The sequence below is a fragment of the Nanorana parkeri genome, unplaced genomic scaffold (genome assembly GCF_000935625.1).
Source record: "Nanorana parkeri isolate BGI_ZX_2015 unplaced genomic scaffold, ASM93562v1 scaffold361, whole genome shotgun sequence".
Taxonomy (NCBI): Eukaryota; Metazoa; Chordata; class Amphibia; order Anura; family Dicroglossidae; genus Nanorana; species Nanorana parkeri.
In genome coordinates, this window is record NW_017306629.1 from 944636 (window position 1) to 964665 (window position 20030).

Genomic DNA, 20030 nt, shown 5'->3' on the forward strand with positions numbered 1-20030 from the left:
AGTTTTGTGCTATGTGGTCCCTGCAATAGTCTGAAAAATGCACATTGATATGCATTTGTTTTGAATGTTTAGAGCGGTTCAGCGCATATTCATATGGCCGAATTACAAGGCTCATGTGTGAATGGAGCCTAATACGTTTGCGGGGTAAGAAAATGTGTGTGATTAAGCACTTGGCCTATTTAAACCCGAGTATCACTAAGGGAAGTTGCTAAATGGTCGTCAGCTCCTGCCATCTGTGACCAGACCTGTATGCTTTCTCTTGTGTTTTGATCAGGCTCATCTGATTCTGAGATATCTTGATCCCTGGCTCCTGACCCAGCTTATATCCTGACTATGTTCTCCGGCACCTCCATCGCCTGGATGTGTCTGACCTTGGCCTGCCTCCTGATCTTGCTGCATGCAAACCAACTGTTGGCACCTATGCCTCTCAGTGTCCTGCAAACTGTGCCTCAGTCTCACAATTGTAGTGCTGTATGAAGCTCTGTATAATCATCCATACCAAACATTAATTATCCAGACAGCCAGGTTAGCAGATACAGACACACGCTCGATGTATTGAAAATGTTGAGGTTCTGATGAAGGGGGCGTGCCCCAGAAATGCATCAACCGCTGCAGCCTTGCTGGTGTTTTCAATACACTGATCAGGTGTCTGTATCTGTTAACTTGGATGTCTGGATAATGAATGTTCATTGTGGATGAAGAGCACAAAACACAAAAGAAGAGCGCCTTGGGCGCTCTTCTTTTGTGTTTTCTTTTTGCATGTTTTGAGAGCTTTCCGTTATGAATGAGGAGCAGCCCCCCTGAGACCAATTCAAATAGGAAGGAGTGCAAGGTCATTTCCAGCACCTGGGGACACTTGGATGTTTTTAATATGATGCCCACAAGAGAAACATTTTATCCTGGAAAGGCTTACTCCAGCAGAGTTAACCTTTCTGGGTACCTGGTGGTTCTACCCCCCGGCGATTCCCCTGCTATCTGTTTTGTATTATTATTTTGACAGCGGCCGTCATCAGAATAACAAGAAGAAAACAAGAGGCAGAAGGGGAATGAATAGCTAGCTAGGCTGCTATTGGCCATTTCAAATTAATGATTTCTTCAGCGGGACCAATTCCTCCTGTTTCCACTGTGCCAACACATGTGTGTAGTTTGTAGGATGATACTTCTCCCCCTATGTTAAATGTGTTGGAAAACTAAGAAGTGGCAAATGAGTAACTGCTTTGATCGTCTAAAACAGCATACATCCTGACAGGTTTCTTTGGTTGACCTTGTGAAAATGGCTTGACCAAACATGTTTTGGCACTAGTTTTCCCTAAAAGTCCTTCGTGATGCAGCTCACTGTATTTAGATATGCCATGATTGGACATGGTGTAAGAACTTCAGTGGATGCCTATGACTATTATATTCTGAGCTTTTAGCTGTAGCCTTACAGCCTCTGGCAAAGTGCCTTTTAGCTGTGCAGCATCTGAAGCAAATGTCATGCTTCCTTAGAAATCCATTTGGGTTGATTTACTGAAGGCAAAAATGCTGTTCACTTTCCAAGGGAACTTACACTTTGCAAGGGAATTTTCCTTTAGATTAATGAATATGGTGAAAAGTCACTTTGCAAAGAATACCCAATCACGAGCAAAGAAAATTATCTTGCAAAGTGAAAATTACCTTGCAAAAAGGACAACATAGCTGAACTGGAAACATTCTTCAATTCAGCTCACTTTCCAGATCAGCTATGTTGGCCTAGATTGTTCCCTTCTCCTGCCTTCTCCAAACTCTTCACCCTTTTGTGAATAACCCTGTAAGAGTTTGGGTCCTTTCCCCTTCCTGAAAAACAGAGAGAGATAGAAAGGAGACCTGATGTTCTTCCTTATACCTTCAACTCATTCTTGCCCATTGTAAGGCAATTTGGCTACCACTGAATTCACACTGGGTGCAGTGCCCAAGAAGCCGAAACCATGCAAATATGGTGATTTCAAACTCAGGGCCCATTCACACATACTGTGGTGAGCTGCATTTTACCGCACCGAATCAATGCAGGTCACCGCAAGGAGACATAGAAAACAGTGGTTTTCTATGTGTCTCATTCACACCACAAAGCAGGTGTGATGGGCAGTGTGCTGCTGAAAAATGCAAACATGCTGCATTTTTTCACAAAGCGCAAAATCCCACCCTGCTGTGTGGGGACCTGAATAGAGTGTACATATTATACACTCACATAAAGTAAAAAAAAAAAAAAAAAAAAGAATGTAAACAGTGGTCAGTATGGCGTACAACTACAATACAACTAGCTTGCCCACTAAACACAGCATTTTAGCAGATGGGCTGGTGTGAACATGTCCTCAAAAAGAATAACACATAGCTTTAAAATGTCTGGTTGTCTCTGTTGGACAATCTTGGAAAGTTCTGTAATCTTTTGATTGAGGCAAGCTTTATTACTTCAGAACTGCTGTAAATTTTCTCTAATATTTCCCTAGTGATATTAGGCTCTTGTCTGATTTGTGGATGTAAACAGTTTAAGTCTCTTATCAGAGTCCGATGACTGAGAGCCTAACCATCTGATCAGTAGATCAAGTTCTTGTATAGGTGGAATGCTATGGTCCTCGACTACTGATTTGAATGTGGACCTTCCGTTTTTTCGTTCTCTGAGCGATCATCAAATTTCATAAGGCCAGTATTACCAAGTTCTCTGTGGGCCACGTACTTAGCAATGTCTAACGCCTAGCCCGATACTTGACCTTCCGGTATCAGGAAGCTGGGCAGCGAGTCATTACACGCTGCCCGGCTTCCTGATTGGCCGGGAAGCCGGCTCCATGCTCCCTTGTCACTTGGCCGGGAAGCCGGCTCCATGCTCCACCGAGTAATGATGCGTTGCCCAGCTTCCTGATTGGCCAGCTTCTCGACCAATCAGGAATCTGGGGAAACACGTCATTACATGGTGCCCAGCCTCCTGATTGGCCAGAAAGCAGGCTTCATGCTTCCTCTTCACCTGGTGACGATGAGGCATGGAGACGGCTTCACTTCTGATCGGGAAGCCGGGTGGTGAATCTTTACACACCGCCTGGCTTCCCGGCTAATCAGGAAGCCAGGTGGTGAGTTATTACATGCCGCCTGGCTTCCTTAATGAGACTTCCAGTATCGGTATTCGGTATCGGCAATTACCGAAAACAAAAACATTGATGCTCGTACTCGATACCGGAAAACCGGTATCGGTGCATCCCTAGTAATTAATAAGAGATTACTTACTATATGTTATAGCTCACATCTGTTTTAGGGCATGTGTCCAATGGCTTTTGTTCACTTCAAACAGGTTTTGCATCCCCATACAAGTCAAAGTGAATACAAACCCCAGTCAACTGCATGCCAAATGTACCTGTCAATGTATCTGAATGATTTCAGAAGTATCTCAAACTGATGTCAAATAATGCCATCTATACAAGCCCATGGACACAGGCCCTTGACTAGTTATTAAACTATTGGTTACAATATTTTGCAACTTGCATTTTGTATTATTAAAGGGAACATCCTTTCACTGATTTTTAGATAGATGTAAAAGAGATCAACTTGAAAAAATTACCAGTGCAAGTAAATTTAAAAAAAGATATGGTTATTTACAAAAGGGTGAAGAGTTTGGAGAAGGCAGGAGAAGTGAACAATCTAGGACAACATAGCTGACCTGGAAAGTGAGCTGAATTGGAGAATGTTTCCAAATCAGCTATGTTGTCCTAGAAGATTGTTCACTTCTCCTGCCTTCTCCAAACTCTTCACCCTTTAGTGAATAGCCCTGTGTATTTCCATTTGTAGTTGATAATTATACGGTATATGCCTATGGAAGCAGCTATACTTGTGTATTACATGTTCAGGCTCTCCTTCCTGCTTTTCTGCTAAACACAAAAATGTGCTTTACCTTCTCACAATGTAAGCCTATCAGTTGGCTGACTCAGTAAAGATGCAGTAATTATGTGGCAGTTTTTAAGTATTGAGGTTGAACGAGGCTGATCCAAATACAGAGCCCCCTCTAGTAGGTAAACTACAAATCATTATATTTAATACAATAACAAAAATATGAAAGACAAAACATTTGAAATTGTGAAACTCACATCAAACATTATTTCAAGGTAAACACTGCAATGATAACTCAAACTATATGATTGCTGAAAATACACTATACTTTCACTATAAATAGGCCTCATGGTACTAGGCGGCCATAGCAAAATATTTTCCAAACAGGTAAGGGGATCTATCACAAGTGAGGCAAGTTTACAGTCTTACTGACTATACTGAGACAATGGTCCAATCACTTGTACTTTTTAATTTCATGCTGCTCTTAGCAGGCAGTCATCTCAGCACTCATTACCTTCAAGTGAGACAAGTACCTGACTATAGCCGCTTATACATCAATAAATAGATAGAAATAGGAAACAAAATATATTTTTCGGATCTATTTAGCCGATTGGTAAACCTGACCTAGATATAATGATATATCTGTAAAAAATAAGTCAAAGCAACTGGATTTGCTGTATTTTTCTTGAAGACGTTTCACAGGACATCCGACCGCTTTCTCAATTCAGAATGACTTGTACAAAAAAATTATACGGGAATAAATATGGTGAATGTCATTCCAATCCACATAATCTGGATTGGAGTGACATTCACGATATTTATTCCCAGAGAGTTTTTTGTACAAGTCATTCGGAATTGAGAAAGCTGGACGGATGACCAGTGAAATGTCTTCAAGAAAAATACAGTAAGTCCAGTTGACTTGAATTATTTTTTACAGATATACAATGACCTGGATGAATGAGAACTTTCACAGGCATAGATATAATTGTGTTTAAACAGTACTTTCAGCAAACATATAAGTTAAACACGTAACTTAGAATATATTGTGTCATCTGTATTCCAGATTTTTAGGGCTTTTAATTTAAGGAGATCTTTTCCATCTGAAGAGGGATGCCAGTGCATGGATGACATAGAGCAGTGTTGCAATATAGGCAAAGACCTGCAGAAAAATAAAACAAATCTTAGTTTATGTAACAGTAAAAATTAAACACAACAAGGTAGGTGTATGAGGAAAATGTCTTCTTGCTTATTGTAATCAATTAGTTCCCAACTCTCATTGTCACAGTGTAGGTTTTAAACTAAAAGACGGATTCTGATTGGTTTTACTTGTCAGCAAGAGTGGGTTTTCCCTTTTTTATTGGCTCTAAAGTGGTTAATTTAAGACTTGGCAAAGCTTGACTCCAACCAAAACTTTTGTTAAAATTTTAAATAAAGTGGAAAAAGAATAGAACCGGTGCCAATTTTCTATTTACACTAGTGTCCCAATTTGGGTGATAATATTCCTTACATCCAATTTCACAGGTGTCAAAACAAGAAGTGAGGGGAACTTTCCCACGGGGACACATGTAACAATAAAAAATGGTTTTCTGGAGTGGATAAAGTAGGGTTTAGAGCCTCTGTCATGTCTAATGATGGAGATTTCCTATCACCTGCTGTATAGGTGACTGGTGTCAGAATAAGAGAGAGAAGATAAATCTTCCGAGTAAGGAAAAGACAGCATTTAAAACCTGACAGAGGTTCTACTCCTTCCCTACTTAAAAAAATTCCCATGCATTAAACACCCTGTGCTAAGCCTAACACCACTAAGGTGACTGTCTGCTGCCTGTGAAGCTTCCAACTCCTGAAGCTGTGTGTTTGAGGTTCTGCACATTATCAGTGAAGTAGTAAGTTCAGTTGCTCTGCACATACAGAGAGAACTCAGCCTGTTTCCTGCTGTCACTCACAAAGCACTGGAAGTTTTCAAAGGCAGCAGCCAGACACCCTTGTGGACCAGGGAACAGTGAGGGAACAGTGAGGGCTGTCTGAAAAAGTCAGAGGCTTAATGAATTGCTATAGCAAGGGCAGCATCAGTAACTGCTTACTGCAAATATTTATTTATATAAGCAGCCTCGAAAGTGTATCTTTAAGGTGCACTACTAGCCCATTCAAAATTAATAGGCTGCTTTAACACAACGCATCTTAACGCACGTGGTAAACCAATACATAGGAGTGTATTTATAAACAATTGCAGAACCATTCATCCTGCAAAACTCAATGATTATTCACTAGACTGAGCTAAGGAACATGGGAAATAAATACTTTGTTTTGATACTCCTCAGCTTCATCTAGTGGCCATGATGTGGTATTTTCCTGATAGTTGTTTTTTTTTAAACAGTGGAAAGAAAACATACTGAGAACGTTCATTTTTGTCTCTTTTCGCACAGAAGCATAATTCATGGAGTTTTGCAGGATGAACGGCTCTGCAAAATGTTTATAAATACACCCAATATTGTGTATATGGCCTAAGCCGCTCTGGTGCAGAGGAACAAAAATGATCAGGTGTTAAAATGTATGGTTGATGGCTGAAATGGAAAGCTCATTTTTATAATCAATTAGTTTTAACCAAATCGTAGATACAGTTTATTTCTAAGCACTTTTATGAACTGGCAGATCTGTCATTTGTCAGTTCTAGTTCTACCCACTGCACTGCCAATCCTACGACAAGAAGATAGCTAATGGTATTTAGTAGAATTCATATATATTCTCAACATTGACATATTTAGTAGGTATGACATAGATATGACAGTTACCACAGCAGCAATGTTCTCTTGATACCAATTGAAGAAAACCAAATCCGCTACCAATATTGTCAAATAAGCCTGCAGTACTGAAGCACTTAGGTAGAATAAGGCAGCAGTGAAGTGATATAAGGCATCCTAAAAGACAACAAAACATTGAAATATTAAGGCAGAAAAACACAGGAGTTCTACAATAAAGTGTGAGATATATATACTGTATATAGTATTTTTTTAATTCAAACATTCATAATGGTAATGTTATTACCACATTTCAAAACAGCAAAATGTGCACTAATTTTTTTGCATATTCTTTCCTTATACAAAGAATAAAGAATGACTGGAAAACGGTAACAACTGATTTACACTAGTGCAGAACAAGTATTACAGCACACAATCCAATACAAAATGTGTAAAATGTGTTCCTTTGCAATAAAATATACAGAGCAAGGCTTATGATGATATACTGTAGAAGCAACGTTTGCTTATTCCTTGAACAGCTAATGTGGAATGAGGATGTTTATTCAATTGTAAGTTTTATTGGTCACATGAAGCATATTTAAAGGAGAACTATGAAGTGAGTGATTTTCACTCAACCTCATTGTTCGAGCCGACGTGTGACAATGAAACTGTCACACGTCGGCTCAATAGATCTGGAAGTGAGCGAACACATACCATCGCTCACTAATTTCTCGATCATCTCCCTGCAGAGAGCAGTGACTGTCAGTCACAGCTCCCTGCAGGGATTCCCCCACTCCCCGCTCCGATCTTCCAGCGCCGACTGGAGGAATGGACGGGGGAGGGGGCGGGTACAGCTGGCTCTGCCTCTGCCTCTAGATAGGCAGAGCCCGCTGTCACTCACGCAGCTGGGTGGATCTCGACAGTAATGTAGCTGTAGCTCACGATATACCGAGCTTTTGGTCACGGGAGGACGCTAGTATATGTCCTCCTGTGACCCTTAAGAGAACTATGGGGACAAACACTTACCCCATAGTTCTCTCCAACCTATGCCTGCCTCCACCTAGAACTATGGGATTAAAGAAATGTATATCTTTCACATAAATTAAAAAGACATGTGGTAATGTGTCTCATTTGCTGGTGCCAAGGACAGGGACCCAGAAGGAATTTGTTTCTTTTATGACATAATTAAATCAAAATAATGCTAGGGTACTATTAAAAATGGCTGAGACTTCCGGAGGCGGACCGCTAAACTGCGGCCACATTTTATATGGGCTCTGTGTAGCCCAAAAAAAACTCCATAGCCATACCTGGTGCTGCTGCGGGAGGAGAGGGAGAGATGCTGGGAGGGACCTGTGGGCTTTGTGGGGTTGGCTGACAAAGCTTGGGTCCTTGTAAGGCTTGGACCTGTGCTGCCTGAGGGGGAAGTGTCTGGCAGTGCGGCTGCCGAAGTGGAGACACCGCTGGTCTCCTCCTGGCCGCTGGGGAATGCGGAGGCACTGAATGGGGCTCCTCTCCTGAAGAGTGGGGTGAAACTGGACATGGTGGTAAGGGGGACACCTGCATGATCAGTGGATGGCTGGATGGTACCTGCTGTTGAGTGGTGGAGGAGAGGAAAAGGAGGAGATCTGGTGCAGGTCTTGAGGAAAAGACTGAGCAGGAGTGTGAGACTTGGGTATGTGCCTCAGGCGAGTGCCTCACTCGACTCATGGTAGCTACAGCCCTGGTCATTCACAGGGCACTGGATGTTTTCACAGGCAGCAGCCAGACACACTTGTGGACCAGATGAGGGGAACAGCGAGGGCTGTATGAAAAAGTCAGATGTTTATTGAATTGCTTTAGCAATGGCAGCATCAGTAACTGCAAATTCTTCTTTGATGGATAACTCCAGTATGGAGGAAGTCACTAAAGTACTCCTGCCCTATTTGGATAAGAAGTTTGATACCCTACAGAAATCTATTCAATGTGTTCTTGAAACAATATCCTCGAATACTAAACGGATTGTTGAATTGGAACAACAAGTGAGTGATCTGGAGGATCGATTGCTAGTCTCACAAAATCGGTTAACAGCGCAATCTCTCCTATGTGCCACAATGGGAGATAAACTTGAGGAACTTGAAAATCGACATATGAGATCTAATCTAATCTAAATATCTTGCTTTTGATCTCATCTCTGCATTGAGACTTGAGCCATATCATATTTGCAAAATTGAGAAGGCACACCGGCCTGGGCCTGAGAGGCAGAGCAGAAATAGTAGTCGTAGAGAGGGGGATATGATTTTCTCTATTGTACCCGGCCAGACTGCAGGTTTTTTGTCAGGGAGATGTGAAATTATTTGATGATCCTGCACTGGCAAGGAACCAATGCCACCTATAGGGCACAATGGTGTAATATTAGGAGGTTGGGAGGAAAGGGGGGGGGGTTGTAATGGAGACAAGCAATGCAAAGTTTGTACATCCCTCTGCTTAACCACTTGCTGCAGTTTCTGCAGAGGGGTTTCTTACATTTGCACACACTTGATAAAATCTGGATTTTGGGTTAGAAAACAGCTTCAGACCCACAAATTATTTTATATTTTCTGAAAGCAGAGGCCCTGTAGAATAAAAAGACACTAGTTGCAATTTTCTATATCACACGGTATTTGCACAAATGTTTATCAAACAAGTATTTTTAGGATAAAATACACTAAAATTAAATTTAATCAACTTTATTGCTATCACATAGGGGGGATAACAAGCCCCCTATGTAATAGCAAATATAATGTGACATGTGCTCTTTATGGAGACATCAGAGGTCCTTCAGATCCCTAATGTCACCTAGGTACACCAAAGAAGCTAATGAAGCAGAGATCTGCTCGCCAGCTTCTTCTGCTTGCTCTAGGAGCCAGAGAATGTGCTCAGTGACACCGCAAGTGGTGTAATGCACATCACTTCCAGGTCCAGTGATCGGAGGAGAGATCAGCGGCTGGAAGCCTGCTGATCTCCCTCCAATCCGTTAGGAGAGACCCACCATGCCGGTACTGGACTCGCAGGGGAGACAGCTGATCTTTCTGCCGATCTTTCGATCTTTTTAAACACATGGGATGTAACACAAGCTGTTCGTGAAAGATTCCATCCCTTTTGTCTGGCCGGCCGAAGTTTTTAGACTTATATGTTAGTTGCTACTTTTTAATAAACTTTGTTCTTAATTCTACTGCACCATGAGGGTTGTCTTTTTCTTTTAAACCCTTTCAAACACCTTTCGGGACTGTGAGAGAGGCACAAGCTGATCGTGAACGAGAGAAGCCGCCACTTGCTTTGACGGATAGCCGGGGTTAACTGCGATACTGCAGGGGAGAAACGGCTACTGTACTGATCCACTGCTGAGAGGAAAATTTAATATATCAAGCGGGTGGATTGAAAGACCGGGGCGATACCTCCCAGAGGGGCTTCACTTACTCACTACATCTGGTGAGTAATCACTGCTTGGGGGGCTGCTGATTCAAAGATTAAGATTAAGAAGAACCGTTTCTTTCACCACTACAGGTGTCTATTACTGAATTTATTTAAACAACTTTTTTTCTCAGTGACACTTGTAACAATTTTTATCGGGACTGGTTTATAAAGTATCAGTCTTCATTTGACACTGACTATTCTGGCTACACTGTGTTTTAACATATTGGTTGAATAATTTTTTAGTATCTAAGGTTGTATCACTGAAAGTTTTTCCTGGGGATCTAATATTTGATCACGTTTTTATATTATTATTTTTTATGCACATTTATTTATTTATTATATTCACATATTTGATATATTATTCTATGAGGAATTATTGTAATTTTTCACTTCCAACACTGGGTATTTAATTTTATTTATTTGATCACCCTTAGCGCTGTGTTATTTTTCTTTAAGAGACCCTACAATAGTCTACTCCTATAGGCCCATATCTCTTCTAAACAGAGATTATAAACTATTGGCTAAAATAATGGCAAGTAGTATTCAGAGTTTTTTGCCTATATTAGTGACTTCCCACCAACTGTGTTTTGTTCAAAATAGACATTCGACGGTAGGAATTCACACAGCGTTTGCGGTGACTGTGATGTCTTCACAGAGCCATAGTCCAAAGGCAATTCTTTTAAATTTACACGCAGAAAAGATCTTTGATAGAGAGGAGTGGGCATGGCTCAATAGTATCTTGGTCAATAGTACCTTCGGGCTGATGTTTGCCATGTATATTGGATACATCTACTCCCACCCTGTCAGTGGCGGACCTAAGGAACAAAGGGCCCTGGTGCAAGATTTTTTTTGGGCCCCCCCCCCAAAAAAAAACCAAACACAGCGCTCTCCTCCCGCAGCGCTCGGCCGGTTCTCACTTTCTATCCTCCCCGCTGGGACACAGAGCACGGAGACTGTGTACAGTGACACCGGAAGTGATGTAATACACAGCACTTCGGCGTCCAGTGATCGGAGGAGAGATCAGCGGCTGGAAGCGGCTGAATCTCTCTCTGATCATTGCGGGGAGACCCACTGACCCAGTGGCCGTTGCGGGGGTACCACACGGTACAAACGATCCGGCGGCTGTTCAGACACCAGATCGATTGTAAGTTACACAGCAATCACCTGCTGTTAAAAGCATTACCAAGAGCAGGCCGCCGTCTATAGACATACTGCGGCCCGGAAGTGGTTAAAGTGATATTAAAGTAAATGTTTTCCCCCTCCCCCTCCCTCCTCGTCTCCCGGCCGAAAATCCGAACTGCGCATGCGCCCACCCCAAGATGCTTTGCGGCCGCCTGAGCAGTTTCTGATTTTTGGACGGGAGCGCGCGGCAAAGACGGGGTAAGTTTAAAGCGTGTTAAAGCGGGGTTTTTTTTTCTTCTTCAACTTTTTGCATATATCTACTGCTCGCTAGCCATATATATATGCAAAAAAGCCAGAGGGTTTAATAACCCTTTAATACTCACCTGATCCCTGGAACGACCGACAAGCGCAGCGTCCCGACTCTCACGCTGTCATTATATGCATACAGATCGTTCCGGTTACTATTTAAACCAGCGCACTGTGTGCAGCTTCTGAGAAGATACGCTATTAGCGTAGCGGGGAAGCCTGCTGCGCATTTTGCTTCGCTCCCGCTACGCTAATAGCGTATCTTTTCAGAAGCTGCACACAGCGCACCGGTTTAAATAGTAACCCTGCACGCTCTGTATGCATATAATGACAGCGTGAGAGCCGGGATGCTGCGCTTGTCGGTGAATCAGATCAGGTGAGTATTACAAAAAAAAGTTGTATTTTATGTTCTCGGGACATTTAAAAATGCCCCGGTAACATAAAATAATAAAACATTTAAAATGTTATTTTTTAAAATGTCACCTTACCTTAGCCTGGTGGTCGATGGGGCTCCCTGGACCCTGGGCCGCAGCTGCTCCATCAATCTGCCACCTTTCTGCACACTCCCGGCCGGTGGCGTAGCGAGGGGGGTGAACCCTGTCACAAGGCTTTTAATAAATGGTCAACTCTCTAATCCATGAAATATGCAGAGAGGCACCACAAGGATGCTCCTTCTCGCCAATTCTGTTTAATTTGGCATTGGATACTTTATTGAAATTATTAGATTCCTTGCCAGACTTTAAGGGCATTCAAGTCGGAAAGAGGGAGGTGAAAATTACTGCTTTTGCAGATAACTTACTACTGTACATTTCTACCCAAAGAGGGTATTGCCTAATACTTTCTTTGATGACTGCCTATGGGTATGTTTCAGGATATTCTATAAATCTGGAAAAATCAAAAGCTTTATATCTGGCAAGGGGTACTAGGCCCAGGTGGAGCTCCCTTTATGGTGTAAAGAGAAGATACCCTATTTGGGGCTTTATATTACTAAACATCTGCATAACTTTATAAAGAAAATGTCGCTCCAGTGATTAGAGCTCTCCTGGAATTGTTAAATGGTCCCATCTCACTTTAACATATATGGGGAGGATTAGTTTGATAAAAATTATTATCTTCCCCCCTTGATTGTACATTTTCAAATGCTTCCTATCATCCCGGTGGAAAAAATAATCAAAAGCTGCTTCAAACATTTGGAGGTTCATCTGGGGAAAGAGACATTCTAAAATTGGTCTCCACATATTACAAGAACCTGTGAAAAATGGAGGCCTGAATTTCCCAGATCTGGAATTATATACCCTAGCAGCTGCTGACGCTAGAATGACCTCCTGGGACATTTTCTTCATTTATTTTTTAAATAAAGGAATTGTCAAAAACTCATGTTTTGTTTTTTGTTCAATTAAAGGAATTTTAGGTGTTGTGCGTTTATTTACATTTTGTTTAACCCTTTAGTGAATGATTAGGAGTACAAGTACCCCTTACTCATTTGCAAATAACAGCTCTCCCGCTTGTCGTGTTTAGTTTCCGAATGAAATTCGGATGTATACGATTTTCGTTATCAAACATTCGGATTCGTTCAGATACGTTATTTCTGTCATTTGGATCCGAATGCTTGAATTTACAGAAATTCGTACGAATTTCAATTCCGAAACGATATGTCTTATATCCTTGGTGGGGAAGAAAACGATCCACCAACCACCATCTTTCTCGCTTTTTCTGGGCAATTCAATGTTTGTATTGCAAAATGATTGAACTGACACAATGCTCAGTAAGGATATCCAAAATCATTTACTCTTTGCCGACAATCGTGGTTTACTAAGAGGATGATTTCCAATGACACCCCCACCCTTCCCCCGATAAATATAGCTAATTATAAAAAGAGGGCTTTGGGCTTTTATTCCTTTAGAGGTCGGTGGCTGTAAAAATGTAATCTTCCACCCTTTCAGTAAATTTGGAATGTAGAGGTGTGTTCTGTTGTATACTTTAAGTTGATATTGTTTTTGGCGTTTGGTAATATGTTTTGGTTCTTATATTGTTTCTTTTTTTTTCTTGGTCTTAATAATAAAAGAGAATAAAGAACAAAATAACGGTATTATTCATCTTACATATAAGTGTGATCGAAATGAATTTGAATTCCTGGACCTTATGATTCAGAGAGTACATAGTAGATTTAATAGTACAACTTATAGGAAGCTTACAGCGGAAATAAGGTCCTGCATGCCACCAGTCATCATCCATGGCCCCTCATAAAGGGAATCCCTACTGGAAAGTTCCTGCAAATTCGCAGGAATTTCTCTTAAGAATGAGATTTCCAAAGGGGAAGTAGAAACCTAAAGGAAATATTTAAAATGAGGGGATATCCTAACTGAATCTTCAAGAGGAGCAAGATGAAAGCAATGATACGGGATAGATTTGACATTTTATATAAATGAAAGAGATAGCCGAAGGACTTGAAGATAAGTATAATCACCAAATGGCTCCTACTGGGAAAGACTATGGGGGGGGATTTATCCAAACTGGAGCAGACAAAATCTGGAGCAGTTGCCCATAGCAACAAATCAGCTTCTCCCTTCAGTTTTTTCAGTTAAGATTTGAAAATGAGAGAAGCTGATTGGTTACCATGCACAGCTGCTCCAGTTTTTGTCTGCTCCAGTTTTGATAAATTCCCCTCTATTTTCCTTACTCATGAAATATTGAAATCTTGATGATTGAAATCTTTCATAAAAAACTAATAAAGCTATAACATGCCTATATTACTAGTAAATATATTTGCAATGCTTGTATCTTACTATAGTTGTCCAGGTCGATTTTCCCCCATGTGCTCCGATACAGTATAGTAGCATGAGTATAGTTGTAAATATGAAGCAACAGATTGAGACAAACATAACCCATCCTTGAAGTAATGACGTGCCCGGAAGTCTGGTAGATGCTATTAAAATCCACACAAGGCCACCGAAAACCTGAAATAGAGGGATAAATGTCTGTTTAGTATTATTATTATTATTATACAGGATTTATATAGCGCCAATAGTTTGCACAGCGCTTTACAATATAAGGAAGACATTACAGTCACAATACAATTTAAGACAAGATGGTAAGGAGGGCCCTGCCCGTGAGGGCTTACAATCTAAAAGGGAGGGGCAAGTGATACATGAGGAGGTAGCTGTGCGGGGATGATTGTTTGAGAAAGTGATTGTTCAGTGGTTAGGTTGAGGTGGGATAGGCTTCCCTGAAGAGATGAGTCTTAAGGGATCGCCTAAAGGCAGTCAGTGTGGGAGATAGACGGACAGGTTGGGGTAGAGAGTTCCATAGAATGGGAGACACTCTAGTGAAGTCCTGGAGGCGAGCATGGGAGGAGTTGATGACGGAGCTGGAAAGCAGGAGGTCTTGTGAAGAGCGGAGGGGACGGTTAGGGTAATACTTTGAGACCAGGTTGGAGATATAGCCGGGGCCAGAGTTGTGGATGGCTTTGTACGCGGTTGTTAATATTTTGAATTTTATCCTTTGGGCTATAGGAAGCCAGTGTAGGGATTGACAGAGGGGGGTTGCAGACACTGAGCGGTTGGTTAGGTGGATGAGTCTAGCAGCTGCATTCATGATAGACTGAAGGGGGATAGCCTGTGTAGAGGTAGGCCAATGAGGAGGGAGTTGCAATTTGTAATAGCGCAAGAGGGTTTACAGAAAAAGTCTAATTTGTGTAACAAAAAACAAAAACAAAAAAAAACAAAAAAATTAAAGGCACAAATTAAGGCAGCTTTCTATTAATTAACCACTTCAGGGCCGGCCGTTGTAAATAAACGGCCGGCCGAAAGGTCTCTAGTTCTGAGCGGACGTCTTTAGACGTCCGCTCAGACACCCCCCCTTGAGCGCGCCGATTTTTAAAAACAGGCAGCGATGCCTGTTACCATACAAGCGATCCACCGGCTGTAGAGCCGGACGATCGCGTGTATGGGGTGCCGATCGGGGGTCCCCTCCGCTGTCCAGCCCCGCCGTTGTCCCGCTGATCCTAGGCTCTGCTGTGCCTGGTGCGAGCCCGAGATCAGCATGTCCCCTGTGTCACAGGGGATCAGAGGGAGCTCGGTACACGAGCTCCCTCCGGTCCCCTCTCCTCTGCAAGAATGCGGAAGTGTTGTATAATACATCACTTCCGCATTCTTGTGTCACTCTCCAGCTTCAGAAGCTGAAAAGAAGCTGATGGAGCAGATCTGTGCTTCATCAGCTTCTTTTGGGGGGTCCTAGGTGACATTAGGGGTCTTGGAGACCCTTGATGTCTCCATAAAGAGGACCTGTCACATATTTTGCTATCACATAGGGGAGTTTAATTAGCCCCCGTATGTGATAGCAATAAAGTTTTCGTGGAAAAAAAAAATAGGAAAGAAAAATTTAAGTTCTCCCCCCCAAAAAAATTAAGGTTACACATAAAAAAGAGTAACAAAGTAAAAAAAATTTTTTTTTAAAGTCCCCACCTATACATACACGCATGCAAACATGCGTCGGGGGCGCATATGTGCAAAAAGACGATTGCGCCCATTACGCCGCACATGTTACATATCGCCGCGAACGTTGGAGTGAGAGCAATAAGTCTAGGGCCATCAATCACTGATAACACTAAACTGATGAGCAGTAAAAGCTTTTAAAGTGTCACCTATGGCCAATTTTGGGCATGGTAGTTTTCTGCGATTTCGCGATTTAAAGCTTGACATGTTTGGTGTCTATTTACCCGACGTGACCCGATCTTTTATATTTTACCAAAAAACTGGGTAATAATAAATGTTTCCTAACATAATGTAAAAAAATAAAACATTTTCTGTAATTTTTCCTAATTATAGTAAAAAATAAAAACCGCAGTGGTGATTAAATACCACCAAAATAAAGCTCTATCTGTCCCCAAAAAATGGTATAAAATTAATTTCAGTACAGCGTTGCATGACGGAATAAACGTCAGTGAAAGTACTGCAGCGCTGAATACTGAAAAATGGCCTGGCCAGGAAGGGGGTCTAAACACCTGGTCTTGAAGTGGTTAATACATCATTAAAATATTTTTAAATGCAAGCAGTATAAGTACTTGAAGTTTTGCACTGTACAGCAGAGCTCAGAGTGGGGGAGGGAGAGTAGCCAATCAGTTTTGTTGCAGCGCTCATGCGCTAACAAGGGACATGCTGACTTAAGGAGAGAATAGTGCCAGAGAAAAATGAGCTCATAGCCTGCTGCTTCTCCTTTAACTATCCCGTCATAAGCCAGGGGTGGGGAGGAGGCCTGTAAGTGTTACTTACTGTAACTGCAGCAGAGAAAAATCAGGTCTTCTGCCCTGCGGGCAGTATTGTATGGTGTGGCAGAGCTATGTAAATCTCAGAAACACAAATTCTTTGGCGAATAAAACAGCTCCCGGCAGTTATCAGAAGAGTGCCGCGCGTGCGCGATGACGTCACGCGCATGCGCAGTGGAGAGTCGGCGGGGTGACGTCATCGCGCACGCGCGTGGTGACGTCACGCGCATGCGCAGTGGAGAGTCGACTGGGTGACGTCATCGTGCACGTGCGGTGACATGTGCCTCAGTTCTATAACACACCTTGCAATTCACTACCCTATTATGAACATCAATATGAACATCAGAATGAATGTCACAACCCTTAGGGAGTTAGGCATTCATGTAGGGTCTGGTTCCACTAAAACATTTTACAAATAATACGTTTACAAGTTCACTGCCATAATTTAAATCCTCAGTTATGTGACTTTTAATTGGTAAATTAAGTAATCACATTTACATAAATACATTATATTTATACATTATAGTTATATAGTTAGGTTACAAAAAGACACATGACCATCAAGTTCATCCAATGGACAAAAATAAATAACTTAAGACCCTAAGGACCCCTGACAGCATCACATCTAATGCAGTCCATTCACCTGCATTTGACCTGAGTACACTGAGGGACATACCACAGCCACAGCCAGAGTGGAGAGGAAGAGAGGTGAGCGGTCAATGCCACAGGACCGCGGATCGAGTGAGTATTTCTTGTTTATTTGAGCCCCTAGACCAAAACAAGCACTTAGCCCATGCAGTATAGGGGTGTTCTTTAGAAAACTGCATCCACAGAACCCCAAAACCACGAGTGATTAAGCGGTAGGCAAGAAAAAACCCTTAAAGGGTTTCTAAACCCTCAGCTTTTTTTGCATACATCTACTGCTAGCAAGCAGTAGATATATGCAAAAAGTTAAAAACAAATACAAAACGCTTTTACAGCGGTTTAAACTTACCTGTGTGTTCCCTGTGCGCTCCTGTTCGAAAATGTGAAACTGCACGGGCGGCCGTAGCATCTTGGGGCCGGCACATGCGCAATTCACATTTTCGGCCAGGACGCGAGAAAAGACACAAGGTAAGTCTATGGACACGTGGGAGAGAGACACCATGGGAGAGTACGTGCCAGCAAGCTCAGAGGAGTAAGCGCTGGATCGGAGATTCGCCTCAGCGCTGGAGGGACAGATGAAAACTACAGGAAAGAAGATGATCGTATTAAAAGGCATAATTTAAGGTAAGTGCTTTAATTAACGTTAGGGTGAGGGGGAAAAAAATTTGTCTTTAATGCCACTTTAAATGCATGGTCCTATTTGTTATAATAGGAAACAATGTCTTCCTGATCCCCTAAGGCACTCAAATATTGCTTGGATCAACAATCAATTGTTAGGAATATTAGTAGTGTTAAATGTTGTGCATTAAGAAACATCTAGCCATTTTTTAAAGCAATCCATCCCGGGCGATGTGGCGGCTCTGTGCACTGAGAACGGAGGGAGATCAATACCCGATCTCCCTCCACTCTCCTCCCGTTCTCTGAATGCAGGAAGTGATGTATACTACATCACTTCCACATTCCTCTGTCACTCTCCAGTACAGAAACCAGAGAGAAGCTGATGAAGCAGATCTGTGCTTCATTTAGAGCCCTCTGATGTCTCCATAAAGGGGACCTGTAACTGTAATTTGTTATCATATAGGGAACTTCTTAGCAGCCTATGTGATAACAATAAAGTTAAGTGTAAAAAAAGTTTTTAAAAAAATTGCTCACAAAATAAATAAAAATGTACACAGACAAAACAAAAAAACCCCACAAAAATGTTTTAAAGGAGAACTATGGGGTCAGTGTTTTTCCCCATAGTTCTCCTTAGGGTAACGGGAGGACACAAACTAGCGTCCTCCCGTTACCCTAAGCTCAGTATACCGCGAGCTACAGCTCGCGGTATACTGAGATGCCGCAGCCGGAGCTGCGTCTAAGACGTCGGGATCCGCCCAGTGACAGCTGGCTCTGCCTATCTGGAGCTGTCCCCTCCCCCGTCCGTTCCGCCATTCAGCGCTGGCGGATCGGAGCGGGGAGGGGGGAATCCAGCCCCTCCCCCTGTCACGGCAGAGAGCTGTGACAGGATCGAGAGGTGACCAAACCCGGTATGTGTTCGCTCACCTCCCGATCTACTGAGCCGACCTGTGACAGTCTCATTGTCACAGGTCGGCTAGAACTATGAGGGGAGTGAAAAGCACTCCCCTCATAGTTCTCTTTTAAATTCCCCCACCCCCGCATTATGGAGGGCGTCAATTACATAGTTACATAGTATTTGAGGTTGAATAAAGACATTAGTCCATCAAGTCCAACCTATTAGGATCTCATTCTAGGAGTACCCGTACCCCTGTATATTACGGTCCCTTAAGAAATCGTCCAAAAGTTTCTTGAACAATGATGATGGTTTTCTTTACAACTGTCAGGTCAGCAGTCTTTCCCATGATTGTGATTCCTACTGAACCAGACTGAGAGACCATTTAAAGGCTCAGGAACCCTTTGCAGGCCTAGAATATTGCACCTTTTCACAATATTCTAATTTTCTGAGATTGTGGATTTGGGGTTTTCATGAGCTGTAAGCCATAATCATCACAATTATGACAAATCATCTTGCTTTGCATGTAATTTGTCTATCTCATATATTAGTTTCACCTTTTAAGTTGCATTAGTGAAATAAATGAACTTTTGCACGATATTCTAATTATTCGAGTTTCACCTGTACAAATATTCTATTTAGATAATGCCATTTAATTAGTAATGACATTTAGTCAGCTTAATATTAATATCTATCCAGGAACTGCATCACTACCTGAATAAATATAGATTTTTCAGCCGTAGCTTGTTTTATTGGTAAACTTCTGCAGGTCAACTGACTTGTACTGTACATGCAGACCTACTAGATATCCTAAGTGCTCTTCTGCAATTATAGTAATTTAAAGAGTTATATGTTTCCTCAAGTCAAGAAGAAATAACTCACTTATATAGCAATAGTGCTGATATAATATATAGGACGAAGCAACAGGTTCATTTTAATGCCTTCTCCTGTAGAGCACATACTCACCTTTCCTACGTTCCCTTACCACTCCATTCAGCCATGGGGGGAGGAGGGAAAGGACATACTAAGAACCGATCTAAAGGAGAGTGTGACTCCCTCCCCTTTCTCTCATGTGGCAACATTGGTTCGTGGTCACTGGCCTAGCACTGGCACATGGGGGCATCAACAAAGTCCTTAGTGGCAACAGGAACTCAGAGCTCACACAGAGTTTTTTTAATCTCACTGT

The 20030-nt window shown here is 42.1% G+C and overlaps 1 protein-coding gene across 1 annotated transcript in view; it reads right to left on the reverse strand.

The window, feature by feature from the left end:
* Positions 1–4806: 4806 nt before the first annotated feature.
* LOC108788923 (myelin and lymphocyte protein-like) overlaps positions 4807–20030 on the reverse strand; it is a 21836-nt gene continuing 6612 nt past the window's right edge. The window contains exons 2-4 of the mRNA XM_018558824.1: positions 14213–14383; positions 6621–6746; positions 4807–4990 (exon numbers count right to left, since the gene is read on the reverse strand). Coding sequence (XP_018414326.1) covers positions 4913–4990; positions 6621–6746; positions 14213–14383 — 375 coding nt within the window. The 3' untranslated portion in view covers positions 4807–4912. The remainder of the gene's footprint in view (positions 4991–6620; positions 6747–14212; positions 14384–20030) is intronic.